Here is a 19,957-nt window from a genome sequence, read left to right as displayed (position 1 = left end):
ACAACAGGCTTAAAATGCGGAAATGATTTTTAAATGTATTGACAAACACGATGACTATAGAGTAATTTATTGTTCGTTTTAAGTTAATAAATGTAAGTAAACAATTAAAAATAATTAATTTGCACACACCAGCCAATAATATATTAGATAAAAAACAAAAGTTACATTTGTAAAGTGTAAAAATACATTATATTTTGCATGAGATTATATCAATCTCAATAAAAAAAATATAAAAAAAAACAATTATTATTTTAATACTTAAATGATTATATATCAGTATTGTACATATTATTAATTAACTTCATGTTTGTTTAAAACATGTGAATCTATTTGAATTGATGTCAAGAAGCACTATACTGTAAAATGTAAGTTAATAGTAGTCTTCAAATTGAAGATGTATTGTTCCCTAAAAACATGAAAAATGAAGATTAATAAAATCAGTCTTCAAATAGGCCATTTAGCAGTTTTAATAAAGTTATTTACTTCTGTAAGAAAAAACCAAAAAAAAAAATTATTTCACTTATAAAGACAAAAGAAACGTTTAGTTTTAACCAAAAACCATTGTCTGACAATTTTTCTTTTTCTTTTTTAATTTTTTCAGTACAATTTTTTATTTAGATCCAGTTTTTGGTCAAAGTGAATAACTATTATGTGACATTAAAATGGCATATTAATAAAATTGAAACAAAATTTGTTTGGGGGACAATATATCTTTAAGTAATAAAAATCTATATGTATATACAGTATATAATTATATATCTCATGTTTGGCCCTATATAATTATCTTTATTAATATATATATATCAAAAAATGTTAGTTAATTATATTGTAGTACTTTATAACACAGCATAACAAAATTTAGGAAAAAAAATACATTTTAACATTAAATTATCACAGTAATTTTGTAAATATAAAATTAATAAAACACGACCTGTAAAACAGTGAAGCAAAATATGTCATGAGTTTTTGTTATAAATTTCATTAAAAATTGTCCTCTAAAAAAATTGTCATTTTCCCCCCAAAGACTTTTTCTGAAAATCTGAGAGATTACAAGATAGCTGTCCATGCTTATATAGCGCTGCCTATATAACGTCTTATTATGCATATAATGTGCTTTCTAAAATGCGACACATTCTCTCAGATTTTTAGAGAAAAACTACCTAACAGGGGCCTATTTCGGATCGTTTATAATTACAATAATAATATTTGTAAATTTGAGTTTTTAAGTTGGTATATTAAATTCGAATTCATCTGTGTGTTTAAAGGCTGCATCCACAACATCTGCAAATATTGAATGCCATAATGACTTGCCGCGTGGCCAGATGTTCTTTAAAAATCCAAGATGTCCTCCATGTGATGTGACGATGAGGGCGACATTCTCTTGGGTACATGACTCATCAATCGGTAGGGCTGTGATTAAATATAAAATCAACGGTTTTATGTCATAATCAGTGTTTTATTGTGTGTTGATGGTGTGTAAAATAAAGTCTAAAACTATGTGCACTTTGGAAAATAAAAGCGAACATTTTACACTTACTATCAACTAACAACTTTTAAGAAAGGGTTCCTAAAACGTGATGATTCCTAAAGTCCAAGATCCAAATGGACGACTTTCAAAAATAGGTAGAGCATGCATACTTTTTTCCACTAAAATTTCACATATCATACACAACCAACATCAATTCAATTAAAATTACAGGATGGATAAACTTACTATATCCTAAGTCTTATTTGAGGTTTGGGGAGTTGTTAGAAACATATGAAGAGCGACAGCCCTAGCACTAGGTCAGGATTGAACCATGGACCTTGGGATTGGAAAGCAAGCATGTTAAACACAAAGCTACAGCTCCACTACAATAATATATAAAAATAGAAAAACAACTTTACCTCTGACAGGAGAAAATGGATCATTTTCAGCATTCAAACAAACGGTTGGAATTTTAATCGAATTAATTTTCTTGTGTAAACACGCATCTTCGTAGTATTCGTCTACGTCAGCGTAACCAAATACTTTTGAAGTAAAACTAGCATCAAATTGACGGATACTAGTTGCCTTTTAGATGGAAAAAGATTTTATTGTATACTGTTTTCTAGTATGTGAAAAGGATTGAATTTCAATATATTATTTATAATGGGCGACCTCTTCAGTCAAAGAAGACTGGTCTCCACAGGGGCCAGTTATGATCAGTTGCTGTGTGTACACTGTGGTAACTACCTAATCATCTTGATAGATGTGTACACTGGTGCTTATCCAAGAAGACTTGTTCTACCACCAGAACCATGGAGAGAGTGAGCCTTGAACAATTGCCAATGTTATGGCTACGGTTCCACTGTCTTAACAGAGTATGTGCAAAATGTTGAAATAAAATCTTAACATACAGTTTCTTTATGTGTGCGATGCATATGGTACACCTATTCATCTGCATTAAACCTGGGATTCTTTGTATATTTTTTTTCTAACTAACCTTTGACTGGCAATCCAATTTAACTGAACTAAATTGTTTTCATATCTTTATGGACATAAATACAGTACACTTACTTTTAAAGCATCTTCTAAATCACTTGGCTTCAAACAATCTTTAAATTTGCTGACATGCCTAAAAATGAATTAACATAAGCAAATATTAGAAGATATTATTGTCCACCTTAAAAACAATTTTTTTGTTGAATATGCCATTTTATTGTCACATAAATAGTTTTTCACTTTGACCAAAATTTGGATCGAAAAAAAAAAATATTTACCTGACAAAACCATAATTTAAAGGCAAAAATTTTCAAATTGGATGATTGGTTTTTGGTTGAATTTAACTGTTTATTTTATAATTGAAAACATTATTTTTGTCATTTTTTTTTATGGAAGTATTTAACTTTATAAAACTGTGAAATGGCCTATTCAAATTCTTTTTTTTATTAATCTTCATTTTTCATGTTTTTGGGGGACAATACATCTTTAACATTTTCCCTTTAGAATGCATATGGCAATCACTCCTCCCCAACCCTCCCCAATCCAGTTTGTTGGTGTGTTGATATAAAGTAACTAACCTTAGTAAGACGCTACGTAGGTTTAACGCCAGTGCATAGTTGAGTGTCCAACGGTTCACCGGTTTCTCTAATTCTTTAGTTGATTCAAACATGTTCCAAGCTGTTGATACAGTAAATGCTGCCACCAACGGTGTATCAGCCCCAACTTTCGCCAAATAATTAAACAGAATAATACTGCAAAAATATATAAAGAATCTCAATTACAGTTGTAGTATTGGTGGAAAAGAAATTTAACATTTTTACATGATGATATTATATACAGTACATAAAAATCTCTATAATTGTCTTTTGTCAATGAAAATGATTAAAATAATGGTATGGTAATCAAAATATCACCACAGACTTGACATTACTTATTTCATTTCATTAATTTTGTCAGAAAAGAAAAAATACATAACAAATAAAAAACAAAAGAAAAGATTTCAAAATCCAAAGACCGGTTAACCAAAAGGCGAAATGAATCACTGTCAAGTAGTTCATTAAAATGGAAATTGAACAGTTATACTAAATTAAATACAGGGGTATTAGTACTGATACTAATACCAGTGGCAGATCCAGGATTTTAAGATAGTGCGGCCCAGGGCCTAAAAGTAGTAAAATGAAGTGCTGAACTTTATTTGATGACCTTTACAATGTGAAACTTAGAGGGGGAATACTACAGATATTTTGAAATTTCATTGGCTACATACCCTCCCAATGACGCCCCAGCTGCCATCAATGTTGCTTCAGGGTAAAGGTCATGTACATGTTCTATTACAAGCTTGAGGTCATCGGTATTTGCAGCACAATACGTACGAGGTGTCTGAAAAAGAAACCAAATCAAAGTTTGTAAACGTTTTTATACTAAACATTACAAATATAAGCTAAAGCTCTGTCTACACTATCACACTAGTTTGACAAAAAAGGTGTGATGTGTTCAAATATGGCAGTGATATACCCAAATATGGTAGTGATATGACATCATCATGTCCATTATGTGTTAACAGCTTTGGCCTCTAATGCTCTGTCTACACTATCAAGTAGTTGATAAAAAGTGTGATGTGCCCATATGGTAGTGATATGACATCATCATGTCCATGTATGGGTACATTTTTTGTCACATAAAGTTTGATAGTGTAGACAGAGCTTAAAAATAGATTAAAATAAAACCAATTAAAATACCTTCAGCTCAGCCCCTCCCAAACCTCTGTTGTTAAAAACGACTGCTCTGTAACCAAGGCTGGTAACAGAGTCTACCATTTGTAGAACATATCCTGCTTCACTACACCCTAAACAAAAAAAAAGATGAAATACCACAAGGTCAAAGGTCACCAAATACCAAATGTTATGAAAATATAAAGAAACAAAGAAACTTCTACTTCCTAATAAGGTCATATAAGGTATATAACACCAATCAGTTATCATAACTTTTGATTCTCCAACTATCAATTTTTAAATTACTAAACAAAAACATTTATTGATAAAAAATGTGAAGAGAAGTTGAATTTTTGTACCGGTCAATCCAGGAAGTATGATCACGGTTGGTCTCACTTGATTATTATACATTTTACTGGCCCCTTCATTATCCTCCCAATGTAGGCTGATTTCCCCTCCATCTTTGGTTAAAATCTTTTCTCTGAAAGAATAAAATAACTTTATTGAAGTTACAAATGAATATTTACAGTAATAACCATTGTCAAAGATATCTTTATTAGTTCTGTAAAAAATGTATTGAAAAAAAAACCAATATTTGACGACACTGACACCCAAACCAAAAAAAAATTAAACCACACCACCACCATCAAATGCCTCACCAACTCTGTCACATAGCTTATGGGCCTGCCTCTCTTGCTAAACAATGTAAGTCTACACAAATCAAACTTTATGTAACAAAAAAATATGATGTGCCCATATATGGACATGGTGATATCACATCATCATTTGAACATATCACTTCCATATTTGGGCACATCACACTTTTTTGTCAAACTAGTTTGATAGTGTAGACAGAGCTTTGTTACCTTCTATATTTATGTTGTGGTGGCGATTGTATCAATGTGGGTACTACAGTTTGTAAGTGAGCTCCTACACACCAAAACGTAGGCCAATACATCTTCTTTAAACTACTACAGTGGTTCAACAAAAACTTCTTTAACCTTGGTCCACTATAAACGCCTGGTTTCTGTTGAGAACAAAACAAGTACATTTATAACTTTTTTCAGCTTAAATTAAAAATGTCTTTGGTGAAATACTGAACAAAATCAGTTCTACTGTACGACCAGTACATTTATTTTTGTAACTTTTTTCAGCTTTAATTAAAAATGTCTTTAATGAACAAAATCAGTTTACATACAGTTTGTATTGTTTAAACATGATCCAGTCAAGTCGCCCATCGCAAAGTCGCCACACATAAAATCGCCCCTACAGTTGCAGTCCCCCCATCGCGAATTCCCCCCATCGCGAATTCCCCCCATCGCGAATTCTCCCCATCGCAAAGTTGCCCAAACACAAAGTGGCGCTATCGCAAAGTCGCCCCATTAACGTTAAAATAGTTTTACATTCAAATACCGATTTTTATTTATTTTTTGTTGCAAAGTATGGAACATATTTTATCAGTCAGGCTAACTAGACAAAGAAGTACGGTAGTAGTATGCCTCGCTAGGCTCTATTATAATTGGTTCTATTCTATATTTCGGTCAACTAAAGTATTTTTTGTATTATTATTATATTAATATGTATAGGCTATACTAAATTAAGTCTACTACTACTAGGCCTACCTACTACTGTATAAAACTATAAGTATTGTACTCAATAATATTTTCTCTATAGCTAGCTAGGCCTTGTTGTCCCATCAAGCTAGGCCTGTTGAGGGACCATGGCTAGGATATTACTAATATTCTAGCTAGAGGGCCGCCTGGATCCATCGAATCGCGAAGTCGACGCTCTAGGCATATAGGGCCTCTAGACTAGTAGGCCTAGGCCCTACACTAGAGAGTCTCTCTCTAGAAGGGTAGGCCTAGCTAGCCTAGAGCTACTCAAAGGCAAAAAATGGTACACATATCAAAGTATCACCTTAACAATTTTAAGAATATAGTACACGAAGTAAGCAAATCCTGCAAATATAGATATGGACCTTTCTTTCAACATTATTATAAGTTTTAGGAGGCCTAAAAACGAAAAAAGTCTCAGAAGAGTGTGTGTGATATCCGTCGCTATGTTTTTTCATTCATTGATTGCGCTGCGCCCTCTAAAGTAATTTGATATGTGCACAAAACTTTAATGAGCTTACTGCGACTGCGGAAGTGCTGGAATTCAATTAAATGCGTGTATGTACTCGAATAAACTCGAGGGACTTTTAACCGACGGTACGATCAACCGATTCACGACTTTCCTTTAATGACATTTATAAATTAGACTGTAGGCCTAAAAGAAGAAATAAGAAAGGTTTTGACAACTGGCTGGAATGAGTAGGCCTAATAAACATTGTTCCAATCGCGTACTTTAGGTCTCGAATGTTTTGTCAGCTTATTAATAGAAAAATATTAAATGTCAAAATGTCAAATAATTATCCTTGGAATGGATAGAAAATGATGGATTTGACAGGCAGCTTGGTATGACAGATCAAGAACAGATTAGCAATACGACTTCGGAAACGCAGGTTTAACTATAATTATCTTAATTAACAAAATAGGATATCACTTTTAGAGAATAGGCCTATCTTAATTGTTAAGTATGATCTGGTCTTAAGTAGTATTATTTTTATGGATTTAGATTCTAATAATACCCTTTTCACACCAAAACTCCGGAGTGTCTCCGGGGTGTCTCCGGAGTTTTGCTTTTGGTGTGAAAGGGGTATAATTCAACATTTTTTCGACCAAAAGCAAACGTTAAATATTTACAATACAAATAAAACAACCAAAAATATCATTGTGGTCGGCGACATAGAGACTCAACCCAAAACAGTTGATAGCTTACCCAAAATACATTTGCAAGTCGGCGCTTTTAATTGGTCAATCAAAAATGTTTCAAGCTGTTCGGCGGTTTTATTTGGTCAATCAAAAATTTTTCAAGCTGTGTACACTAAATACAATTTCATGAACAAACAAATTAACCAAATTAACTGAATTATCTGTGTTAATGTTCTGGTCATAAAAACACAGTGTTAAATGAATAGAAAAATGAACATGAATTTTGTTGGTAATGAATTGCGCAGTTATTGATCAAAATCAACCAGCGTGCGCACGTCTTTTGGATCGATATTTTCTCACCATGGTGCCGATCCGAAGGAGTGGCGCGCGTATTGTGACCGCGAAAACTACTTTAGTAATGTAAATTCAATTTAACTTTTATAGTTATGCATGGCCTAATCATCAAGTTCTTTTAAACCGGAATCCAATTGTCAAATTTGCCATTTAGCAATCTTAATTTCACAGTAGGCCATCTACATTTAATTTAGCTGCTCTTTATCAGCTATTAAGAATTGGAATGCCTTCCTCATAATAATAATTTTTAAAAATGCAAATATTCTACTGAAGATCAAGGTTAAAGATGTATAGTCCCCCTGAAATTTTTTTTTATTTTTTTATTTTTTTTTTAAAAATAGGAATCGAAAAAAAAATGTATTTACCTGAAAAAACTGTAATTTAAAGCAAGATAGTCAAATTGGCTGCCAGCAAATGGGTTTTGGTTTATTTGACAATTATTTTGTCACTTTATATGAGAAAAATGTGTGTGTGTTTTTTTACGGAAGGGATTAACTTTATTAAAACAAAAAAACTATTCAAAGTATGATTAAAGTATTCCTCATTCATGTTTTTGGAGAACAATATGCATCTACATCATAGAACCTTTTATAAATCTCTTGAAAGCGATTACAATTTAACGTGATTGTACCTCGTGTACCGGTTTTTATATTTCAAATGATAGGCATATTTTTTGCTTTTGTTTCATTTTTCTTTAAATTTCTATTTACCTGGGCTCCGACTCGTTAAAATAGAACAATCAATCTTAAACAAATTCATTTTTTTAACGCGCCTTGAGCACTTGAGTGGTATGTTCGCTGTATACATCCATATTATTATTTTTATTATAACTCGTGAAAAATTCTCTCCATTCAACTCATAAACATTCATATTTTGTAGACTATCATATTCATTTTCTTACAAATACAAAAAAAGCTGATGACATTAATGCACCACCACAACGCGTAGGCTTAAACGTAAATCGATCAATGTAAGCACACGAACGGTGTGAGCTTCTTAAAGTTATAATTGATGCGAGCGCATGATATCTATACTCTTATTGCACGCAACATGCACAAAAAAAGACACCATTTCACAACTACCATTGTTTTCTTAAACTCGTGCTGTTGCATATTCTTTTTATATTCACTTTTATGCATAAAACTGTGCATGTTATTTATATATTCTTCTTTTATTATTTTTAATAACATAGTTCATAAAAATAATCATTGTTGTATACAACCATTATACAAAGGATGTTAGATTAACACAATTATACCAATATTATGGGTTAGGGTTAGGGTTATCAACATGACTACGGTATGTCATTATATGGAATTAAGTAAAATCATTCCTGTGATAATTTGAATTATTCAGACTCAACCAACAAGAAACATTGAAACACATCGCTGAAGCATCATATCATTTCATTTTAACATTTATTTCTTCTTTCAAATAAAACGTAAACTAATTATATTGTATATTACTCAACGGTATAAGCAACTGGATTTACACTGGACAAAATAACAATTGCATCTGATGGTTACGTATAAATGGATTACCTTATTGTGTCACAATTGATTACGCATATCTATAGCGTTTTATAATTCCCACAATCTTTTAACGAAGATCAATTGTGCTATTTTTTGGAGTTCTTAATTATAAAATGAGTTACATCACATTTAAGAATTACGAATTGGAGTAGGGATAACCATGGAGAGATAATGTATCCGTGCTATATAAGTGTAGTTTAGGCTAGAGGCTGAGCTTGGAAAATAAATGTCAATGGGCACTTGATGTATAGGTTGATTGTTTAAAATCAATTCCAAGGTAGATCAAATCGACAATTTCAGTAGTAACACGTGACGTGAAAAAAATTACAACACTAATCACTATTACTTTATTTAATTGCTACTTTTCTCAATGTCATTTTTGGTATAGTGTTTTGTTACTTGGCAAAATACTTACAAATCATATTACTTGCTTTGTAAGTTTGTATGTATGTTTGTTTACAAACAGTTCACATGTTTAATGTTATCGTCCTTAACTCTTTTCCGTTTATAAAAGATATATTATTGTCCCCCAAAAACATGAAAAATGAAGATTAATAAAATCAGACTTTGAATATGTTATTTTATAGTTTTAATAAAGTTAATCATTTCCGCAGAAAAAAAACCACGAAAACAAATAATGTTATCACATATAAAATAACAAAATAAATGGTTAAGTTCAACCAAAAACATATTGGATGGCAGTCTATTTGACCATTTTTTTGCTATAAATTACAGTTTTTTCAGGTAAATACATTTTTTTTCAATCCAATTTTTGGTCAAAGTGGATAACTATTATGTTACATTAAAATGGCATATTCAACAAAAAAATATTTAAGAATTATTTTTTCAGGGGGACAATACATATTATTATTTCATTTAATTATTTGGGTCTATGATGGTAATACAAATCGATATGATGACGTGAGAAGGATGATTAAAATATCATGTATCTGTATATTGTTCAATATGGTTCGAAATATAAAATAGAACACTCTCTGTCTCCCTAAATTAAAAATGTATTTCGCTCTATGTATTTGAAATATTTGGTTATGCTCTGTTTTTATTAGGTTTTTTTTTCTTTTTAAATATCCCTTTGTAAAAATAAAAATCGATATGGTGAGGTGAGAAGGATGATTAAAATATCATGTATCTGTATATTGTTCAATATGGTTCGAAATATAAAATAGAACACTCTGTCTCCCTAAATTAAAAATGTATTTCGCTCTATGTATTTGTAATGTTTGGTTATGCTCTGTTTTTATTGGGATTTTTTTTTATTTCAAAATATATCTATGAAATTCAGTCTTCGGTGATTTTATTTCTTAAGTGACTACGATTCAATTTTTTTATAATAATAATAATAAAAAAAAAAATTCAAATTATTGATAATAAAGTTGTACACTTGTACTTTCTGGAAGTACAAATAAATATCACATTCTGATTCTGTCTGAACTGAAATTTATTAATATTCCTTTTTTGCATTATTAATATTGGTAATTTTCAGAATAGCGAACCGAGTACCAGTGTTAGGGTATTGTTATCTCCTATAACGAATTAAACCAGACAGCATGATATACTGTACTCTGTAAGTCCCGACACCTTTATGTAAATTAGTCACGTGGTCACAACAAATGTTAAAAATAAGTGTTGTTTTCATGCGAGTCAAAGTTTTTTGTTGTTGTTGAATGGGTTTTGCTGACATGACATAAAATAATAATAATAAAAAAATGTTTTGCATTATGATTGATTCCATGTGCGAAAAGTTTGACATTTAGGTCAACGATCAAAACAGGAAATAGGTCATCTTTATTTCATATATACGTGTTTACTTATTTCGATAGATTACTTTTCTTTAATGTGAATGTATAATTTGCATCATCATCTCCCAGTAAAGCCCAAGGCCGAGAGAATCTTTTCTATAAGTGATTGGTAATAAGTAACGAACTATAGATGTTTGCCCATTCACATTCGGAATCAATTTAGCAATGATACAAAATCAATAGCCGTTTGTTTTGTATGGAGGTTGGTTGAATCGTTTTTTAATCTATCAAAGAATGCAACTGAATTCTGCGAGAGACATCAATGGAATTGTAAATTGGTCTTGATTTGTTTGTTAAAAAATATCAGTAAACAGATTCTCTTCTTAATTGAGTACCACTCACGCACGAGAAGAAATGTTCGTACTGTTGGTTTATTATTTTTCCTAAATCGATTAATGGTTATAGGCTAACCAAGTTAGTTTTATGTCCGCATGCAGTGGTCTGTCTTACCGAAGCAATCCATGTTACCACATTTCAAGACATAATAGTGCGCCAGCAGTGACACGTCCGATCTCATTGTTAGGCCAGTCTACAACTCTCTGTCCTGAGCGTTTGTTACGATAATACCAGGGAAGAATGACATTTAACACAGTCAGATGAGAACTTTTACCTCTGAAAATAACTAGGCCTAATACCTTTTAATTAATACACCGAGTGTCAACAACGTACTGTACCTTGGCGTTCGTTTATAAATACATTGTAGAAAACACTGTTCTAATTAGTGTGTGAGTGTGTGTAATTATTTTGAATAATTTTAATTTTTCTGCAATCCTTGTTTGTTTGTACTGTCGTGTAAATAGTAATTGCAACAGCTGAGTTGTTTACTCACAGCAGCGCGGTAGCATGGTTATTAGGCCTAAAAATAATTAGGATTAGAGTATATTCGGGACCAATATCTAGACCTATTAATAGAGTGATCTCTCAAAGGAAAATCTATCCAATGGTATATCACTGTTTTTACTGTCGTGTAAATAGTAATTGCAATAACTGAGTTGTTTACTAACAGTAGCACGGTAGCATGGTTATTAGGCCTAAAAATAATTAGGATTAGTATTTTACAGTAGAGTATATTCTGGACCAATATCTAGACCTATTAATATAGTGAACACTCAAATGGAAATCTATCCAATGGTATGTCACTGTTGCCGTAAAATATGTCCCCCTCCCCCACAAGCGAAGAATTTTTATATTAATGATGTGTTGTGCTCCAAAAACATGAAAAATGAAGATTAATTAAATCAGAATTTGAAAAGGTTATTCTGTAGTTTTAATAAAGTTAATCACTTTCGTAAAAAAAAAAAATGTTTTCACTTATAAAATGACGAAATAAATGGTAAATTCAACTAAAAAACCCATTGACTGGTAGCTAATTTGATTATTTTTTGCTTTAAATTACATTTTTTTCAGGTAAATATTTTTTTTTTCTTCGATCCAATTTTTGGTAAAAATGAATTTACTATTAGGCCTATGTGAAATTAAAATGGCATATTCAACAACAAAATATATAAGAATTATTTTTTCAGGGGGACAATACATCTTTAATCTGCACATGCCAATAATCTCAGATACACTTAAATCGAAAAAAATCTTGACAATGTCTTAACGGAGAGGTTATAATACCTTAATATGATACGCGATGGATTTTTCCAGCTTCTACAAGAAGATGAAACATAACGTAATTACTTCACATTACTGTGGCGTACCATCATAGATGTGGCTTATGTTTCGTCATTTCTACAAATTTTCCATTAGTAAAATTGCATTTACCGTCACAGGCTTTCATGACACGTCAACAATGAACTAACAACGTACGTATATAATTTCTTAAAACGGAGAGAACTAATAAACAGAAAAACGTAAGCTCTACAGGTCAAGTAGTTTAATAAACGGCTCTTTTAATTAATATTTAAAATTAAAGAATACATCTCAATATCCACTGATAATTGTTCGAATTTTCAGCTTAATCAACAATACCGTATCTACAGGTAATGCGAGAATATAAGTTGATTGATTCCACTATTGCAGGTCAAAAATATTGGGCTGACTCAACAATGGATATTAAAAACAAGTATTTTAATTCATAATTTACACATTATGGATTGTTTACATCGACTCCTGTAACAATACCTGAAACTTGACACTTATTTGGCAAAATGCTTTCAACTCGTTTCCAAGCATATTACAAGTATTATTACTTGCTTTGTGTGTTTTATGCAACAAGTTTGTTTCCACAATTTTCAAGATACCGTCCTGATTTTGTGTTTACGTAACATAAGCATGCCGATTGATTTTCAGTCGATATATCGGTGACGTCAACAAGGTTATTGAAATCACGATTATCTTTAAAAAATGGGGCGAAATATTAAAAAGCACGCCTCTGCATTTGTCAAGTTTATTTCGCCGTTTCCGAACCTGTTTTGTGTGTATTCACTTTGATATTTCAAACATAAAGTAGTGGATAAGAAGTGTAAAAGAGCGATGACCAAGCGTTGTCGCTTAGCATAAAATAATGAGCTACAGCCAACATAGCTATACAAATACAAAGTAGGCAAGAATGACTTTTAATGAATTTTAAAAAGTAGAAAATACAACCGGTTTGGTGAATGCGATATAAAGACATTGCAATAGCAAACGAATAGGTCTCTTATATGAAACAAGGCCAACAGCCATAAGTCGCGTGCTAAAACGCATAGTGATACCGGACCGACAGACCGACCGACATAGTGAACTATAGAGTCGCGTCCACGCGACTAATAAGTGAAGGTAGCGTAGAGCGCAAAACACTATCAAACTTTAAATGACAAAAAATGTGATGTGCCCATATATGGACATGATGATGTCATATCACTACCATATCTGGACATATCACTACCATATTTAAGCATGTCTCTTCCATATTTGGGTACATCTAATCATACTTTTTTCTCAAATAAAGTTTGATAGTGTAGACTGAGCTTTAGGGTGATAAAAAATCAACGACAAAGTTCAAATCAAACAATGATTTATTAGGCCACATCTATCCATCAATATGTTATTATTAATACATTCTCTGTACGTGGAAGGGAAGGTCGATCTTCTTTGGTTCAAGTACGTAAATAAAAATAATTGTTAAATCGTTGAAGAAGACATTGTTATCATCAACATGTGTGTATGGGCTTCGATGTGTGTGACGTAATTTGCGGGCTTTCTCATAGCATTACGCTTACCGAATTACTAGTACTAGTAATTTGTTTAAAATGAAGTTTCAAGTCTATAGAGTGAATTGTTTAGATAAACAAATTATCAGATATTAACTTACATAATACATTAATGCAAACTAAACATGTATGAATAACAATTTACTTTTCTCCAGACAACTAGACTAGAATAGTCTACACCAGCATATATAAAATATATTACATAACCCACACACATTACATTTTCTCAATAATTATGTTACGTTATTAGTTGAAATGCGTACAAAATGATATGAATCGTTATGGAAATACTATTATTAGCCAGTAAATACGGTAAATGATGATGTACTCCATAATAGAAGGGAAATTTAAGTCATATGCTTAAGTCGTCGGTGAAGCTTAGCTAGGGAATGTACGCACATTGTCCTGGTTTATCAAGTTGACAATAACCATGATTGGACACGAGATCACGTAGGAATGGAAAGCAAATGTTTCCAATTAATAAGCTTTAAAAGGACTTGTACGTCAATATTACGAACTAAATAGACTATATCTCTAAATATTTCTTTATAAATAATACATTAATAGATAGAACTATCTAAGAACTGGTATTACAAATCGAAACACGCAGAATATCCGCGTGTAGCTCCCGAGGTTAAAATTAACTGTCGGTGCCTAAAATTTCATCACAAAATGAGCTGTCCACGAATTACAACATTACGCGCGCATATGCCACACGCGCATATACCACACGCGAACAAGTGGTAGTAAGAATTTGAACATTACGTGAAAACATATTTTTCCACATTACAAAGTAAATGACAATACGATATATTAGAATACATTGATGAAGATGGTTCATTACAGCACTTTGTATACAGAAACAATACTGACAGACTATTTATTGCACGTAAAGGCATCACTGACCCTACAAAACAGAACATTGATCAATATTCTTTCGCCACAGTATTTAGGCCTACTTTGCAGTAGGTTGAGTTAGCAAAAACATGAATTGAGCTAAGCCATAATATACTAGGTATGTCCTAAAGAAATGTGTGTGTCCTTTTTTGTTATCAAACCTGACAAACTAATTTAAATAAAAGTTGTAGTTCATTTTTGACCGAAGCCTTGCTGACAAAGGGCTCAGTCATTCCTTGATGCGATTCGCTTGGTTTTCAGTAGGAACTTCACAGTCATCGATGCTTAGAGAAGACTGTGAGCATCTGATCGTTGAAACCGTGGTTGCCACAGAAAGTTGCGATGATGCTTTACTCAACGGTGACCCGACGACAGACAGTTGCACTTTACTCGATGACTCTACATTGGTTATATTTGTACTTGAGAACTTCTCAGACTTGTTTCCACCAAGCTTCTTTTTACTTCGACAAAAGCACAACACCGATCTGAACCTGTCGTTACTGTATGCGTACACGAAAGGGTTCATGATGCTGTTTAGGTATGCTGATAACACTATGAGTTCGTTGTACACCGTTCCTTTATACACAGATGCTCCCAGAGTATAAGCAAAGAACATGATTTGATCAGGAGCCCAGGTTACGCCGTAAAAAATCGTAATAAACAGAAATACTTTTACTAGCTTGTCACGAGTTTTGGAGAGATTCTTTGCCACGCCCTTCTGACTGAAGTTATGCATGTTCTTCTGCATTGCTTTCATGTTCTTTATGATGCTATAGTAAAGACAAAATATGCAAACCAACGGTAGAAGATAAGTAAACGTAAAGGTACAGAATCCAATGATACTCATTGATACTCGATCGGTATCTGCCAAAACGCAATGTCCACACTCGTCCACCTTGACTGTGTAGAAGCAAAAGCTTTGAAACACAGCACCGTAAACCCATGGTATTATCAAACATAGCGTAGTCTTGGAGCGAGATGTAGAGATACTTATGTACCGTAATGGATGCACAATCGCCCAGTACCGGTCCAACGTTATCATCAGCAAGCATATTCCCGACGTAACAAAACTTGACCATAGAAGAAACTGGGATCCATGGAATCTGCAGAGAAACTCATGTAACACGTTGTGTTGGTATTTTACATCTGGTACGGGTATTATATAAGCGGATGCTATGAAATCAGCCAACGCCAGGTTGCATATCAGCTTGTAACAAAGTTTTCGACGCAGAGATCTTGTAAACAATATGAAAAGTCCAACAGTTCCATTTCCAACCACACCAAAAATTCCAAACACCATCGCAGCGATGTTTTGGTATGTCGAATAATCAATTACATTTGCCGTACAGTTAGATGAATCGTAAATATCATCGTATAAGCTCTCATTAACAACTTCATAGTCTTCCATGTTGTCGCGTACTAATGCCAGTACACGAGTAAGTAATCTGGAGATTTTGATTTGACGCGGTTGATGAAAAAGCTCGCTTTTATATAACAAACTCTCGACAAATCACGTGGTATTATATAACACAGTTCAGCTATCGCACCGATTAACCGATTATCGATTTTTAAAATTGCTAAACAAAAACTTTCATAAAGTCAATCATCACTGCGGTTGGTCTCATTTATTAAACGGAAGCAAGTGAATAAAGAAACGCTAAAAATTAATTCTTTTTTGTTTACTACAGTATCTCGAATTCGTATTATCTGGATTCGTGCTGAATTTTTCAATTGGTTTGAACAATTACTCATTAATGTGATGGGCGTAATAGTGGGAGTAGCTGAGATATCGTTCCTTTTCATGTATTCAAAACAAAATGTGTGGTATAAGAGGCATCCGGATATAGAAATGTATTGATCAATAATACTTCTGGAATGGTAGGATGATACCTTTAATCGGGAGTGGCACAGGTTCGAATCCTCTGACGTGCAAAACAAAATTTGTGGTATAAGAAGCATCCGGATATAGAAATGTTTTGATAATTCTAACACTTCTGGAATAGTAAGATGATACCTTTAATCGGGTGTAGCACTGGTTCGAATCTTCTGACGTGCAAAATAAAAATGACAATCACGATTTTATAAATTGGTTTAATGTGCAATAAAATCGATGACAACATTTTGATGATATTAAAAAAACGCTTGCGGTAAGACAACGGTATTAGCTAAAAAAAGGAAGTGAAAATCTTTAATTAAACATTCCATTAGTCTAATCATTACTGATTGCCGGTAGGCCACGCCCCCAGAAATTACTAAACAATTAGGTGCAGAGGGCTAGATTAAATTCTAGGATGTAACGCTAAACTAAGATTATTTTCCATACTGCAGTATTACATTTGAGAAGATAAATACCCTAATTAGGTGATCATTTAGAATAAAATGATCACCTATTGTTATTGTATAAAATCTTTATTATTATTATTGTTCCTTCTTCTTCTTCTTCTTCTTCTTCTTCTTTCTGTACACTATTTTGTGTAACAAGTATCTCAAAAAGTGTAATGTCAATGATGTTTTGATCAATTTAGAGCATGAATTAGGCCATTTGCGTGTTCCAAAAAATTACTGCGCAAAAACACATTTGCGCACGCGATTCTTAGAAAGCGTAACAAATAAATTTGTTATACAAATCGCATTGTACTCACCATCTTAGTACATTCACTGAATTTGAGTCCATTCTGACTTAAAATAGCACTATACGAGCATGTTAAATATGGCAAAATGCGTAAATTAATTGCACAAAAGTGCTAAAAATGGTAAAAAAAGAAGGCATTTTTAAAATAAGTCTTCAGAATGCACGATGACCCCCAATATTTTTAATTTATTCTGGAAGCCATTGAGTTGTAGATATGAATTCATGTACACATTTTACGTACAAAATGTTGTGACGTCATCAAATGGCCACTTGAATTTAAAAATTAGAATTTTTTATCTTTTTGTGTAAGTTATCACATTCAATAAAGCGCATCTCCGTTGTTTGCGCCCCATTTTCGCTCAAATTGAAGTATGTGCTTGCTAAATTAATTATCTTTATCATGAGTTGCCACTATTTTCATTATGATGACGTCATCACGCGTAAAAACTTGAATAACGTAGGTCGTGCAATTTCACCTACACCATACATTTGAATATCTTACAGCTCTTCAGAATTAAAGGTGACCTTGAAGATTATAATTTATTACGAAAGCTGATGAAATGTAGATATGAATTCATATAAAAATTAAACCTATATGATGTTGTGACATTATGAAATGGCCAGTTGAAGTTAAAAAGTCGTTTTTTTCTCTCTTTTGTCAAATTTATACAAATTTCAAAGAGCGCGCAGTGCGCTTCTACGTGCCAAATTTTCTTCCAAATCTTAAAATTTTTTGCTCAATTAATTGTCTTTCGAAATTGTGATCTTCAAGTTTATTTTGACAACGTCATCATACCAAAAAATTAGAACATGATGTGGGTCCAGTAATTTCACCTATGCTACACTGTATATGGATATACAGTATACTGTACATATTATATATGACAGGGACAACTCAGCACTATGAGCATAATATGCATCATGTCGTAGGATGGCGTACATCAATTTTAATTTCATTAAAATGATAAAAATGATCACCTATAATTCGTCAAAGTGATGAATTAAATTCTAGTTTAGATTAAATTTGTGGTTAATTATAAGCAAAATAAACAAAAAATATAAATAATTAACAAAATATAACATCATTGTATTTAGGCTTATATATTGTGTTTTGTTTTATTACATACATAGTTACTAATTAACGTTTTTTTATTTTATATAAAATGACTTCATAATATCAGTTAGTAATTGTTATACTCTCTAGAGAGGCTTAATAAATTAAAATGTTGATATGGTATTATGTGTACTTGTGTGCGCCCAATCCAGATGGAAACATGTTATATACATAATGCGCCCCTTAAGTTATGTACAGTGTGATGTGCCCAAATATGGTAGTGATAACTCCAAATATGGTAGTAATGACAAAAAATGTAATAAATGCCAACTTCGGGAATGTACAATGCGTCAATAATGTCTGTATTGCGTCAACTAGTGTGTGTTTGCGTTGACATATGACAGAATACAACGAGACGCTTTTATTGAAACAACAATCGGTAATGTAAAAATATAGTTGTTTGAAATAAGCTCTGAAATAAGCTCGAAAGGTTTGCACGTTTTTCTACTTAACAATTTTAATAAAACAAAAACAGCCAAGAGTCTTGCTCTACACATATATTATAATTTGATATGAGCAATTAAATGTTATTTAATGTTTTTTATCTATTCAGATTTTTTTGTATATATCATTTTTTTCTCATTTAAAAGTAAACCAAGGTTGATATCCTAATCAAATGAGTAAAGTAAATGTATTATCAACGGTGGGTAAATTAGAAAATGTACTCTCTGTTTTGAAGAGCTAATAATCGTTCTTCACAAGTACTCTGTCACAACACGAAGAAACAAAGCAATTATGTGTGACGTCGTTGTAGCCTCCTGGATCCCCAGGGCAAACATTTTTCAGAAAAAGTCCTTAATTATTATTATCAGCGGGTATTTTATGGAAACATGAAAAATGATAAATTTCTACACGGAAACTGATTAGGTCACCCTCAATAAATATGTTAAATAAATATTTCATTAATTTTTGTTAATAATAATTCTGTATATATATGCAATTATTAAACATTAAAATATCATGCATAATGAAATTCAGAAAATAGTGACATCAATCAAGTTTTGTTAAAACTTTTAATTATCGATCTAAATTTTGCCTTATGTTTCATATTTCGAGGATTTTTTTTCCACGATTTGTTACAAGCCCATTTTTGGTATCAGAGGGATAGTTGACAAATTTATTTTTTGTACGCATTTATTGTTTTACCTTTGTTTCATAATTTGGAGGATTTTTTGTTTTGTTTTTTTACGATTTTTTATAAGCTTGGTATCAGTGGGGTAGTTGACATGTTTTTTTGTATGCATTTATTGTTGTAATGTATAAAAAAAAATTATCTTGTTAATTTTAACTTGCCATTTTTCTCTGGAGAATCAGATATTATGGTAATTTTGGGTTTAATAAACATAATTACTAAAAGTCTGACGCAGATTTTTACCGAATTCTGTATTTTACCATTTTCGGATAAATTCAGTTTTTTTCGTCATTGATTTCGGTTATGAATTTTAAATGTATGTAAATTTAATCAAATATTAATTATACCTG

The 19,957-nt window shown here is 32.1% G+C and overlaps 3 protein-coding genes across 3 annotated transcripts in view; all 3 read right to left on the bottom strand.

Moving 5' to 3' along the window:
- LOC144840388 (solute carrier organic anion transporter family member 2A1-like) overlaps nt 1-19,957 on the bottom strand; it is a 63,419-nt gene that overhangs the window by 18,531 nt on the left and 24,931 nt on the right. The window lies entirely within an intron of this gene.
- Nucleotides 587-6,238, bottom strand: LOC144840408 (phospholipase ABHD3-like). The gene is made up of 9 exons (XM_078696218.1): nt 6,094-6,238; nt 5,043-5,203; nt 4,536-4,657; nt 4,204-4,310; nt 3,732-3,844; nt 3,043-3,216; nt 2,540-2,597; nt 1,888-2,053; nt 587-1,410 (listed from the first exon to the last, which is right to left on the bottom strand). Exons 1-9 carry the CDS (start codon nt 6,166-6,168, stop codon nt 1,223-1,225), a joined length of 1,164 nt encoding a protein of 387 aa, XP_078552344.1. The 5' UTR covers nt 6,169-6,238; the 3' UTR covers nt 587-1,222.
- Nucleotides 14,605-16,270, bottom strand: LOC144840406 (galanin receptor 2a-like). Its single transcript, XM_078696215.1, has one exon. It carries the CDS (start codon nt 16,135-16,137, stop codon nt 14,959-14,961), a length of 1,179 nt encoding a protein of 392 aa, XP_078552341.1. The 5' UTR covers nt 16,138-16,270; the 3' UTR covers nt 14,605-14,958.

Source organism: Antedon bifida, chromosome 4 (genome assembly GCF_963402885.1).
Source record: "Antedon bifida chromosome 4, ecAntBifi1.1, whole genome shotgun sequence".
Lineage (NCBI taxonomy): Eukaryota > Metazoa > Echinodermata > Crinoidea > Comatulida > Antedonidae > Antedon > Antedon bifida.
Note: the sequence above shows the minus strand (reverse complement) of the source record. Positions and strands in the feature narration are given on the sequence as shown.

What these genes read in the sequence shown, in the direction of transcription:
- LOC144840408 (XM_078696218.1), bottom strand. Translation starts at nt 6,168, where the DNA reads ATGTTGAAAGAAAGGTCCATATCTATATTTGCAGGATTTGCTTACTTC. An exon ending in CATACTTCCTGGATTGACCG is followed by an intron (nt 4,311 to 4,535) that starts GTACAAAAATTC and finishes TTTTTTGTTTAG; the next exon opens with GGTGTAGTGAAGCAGGATAT. An exon ending in TCCATTTTCTCCTGTCAGAG is followed by an intron (nt 1,411 to 1,887) that starts GTAAAGTTGTTT and finishes ATTTAATCACAG; the next exon opens with CCCTACCGATTGATGAGTCA.
- LOC144840406 (XM_078696215.1), bottom strand. Translation starts at nt 16,137, where the DNA reads ATGGAAGACTATGAAGTTGTTAATGAGAGCTTATACGATGATATTTAC.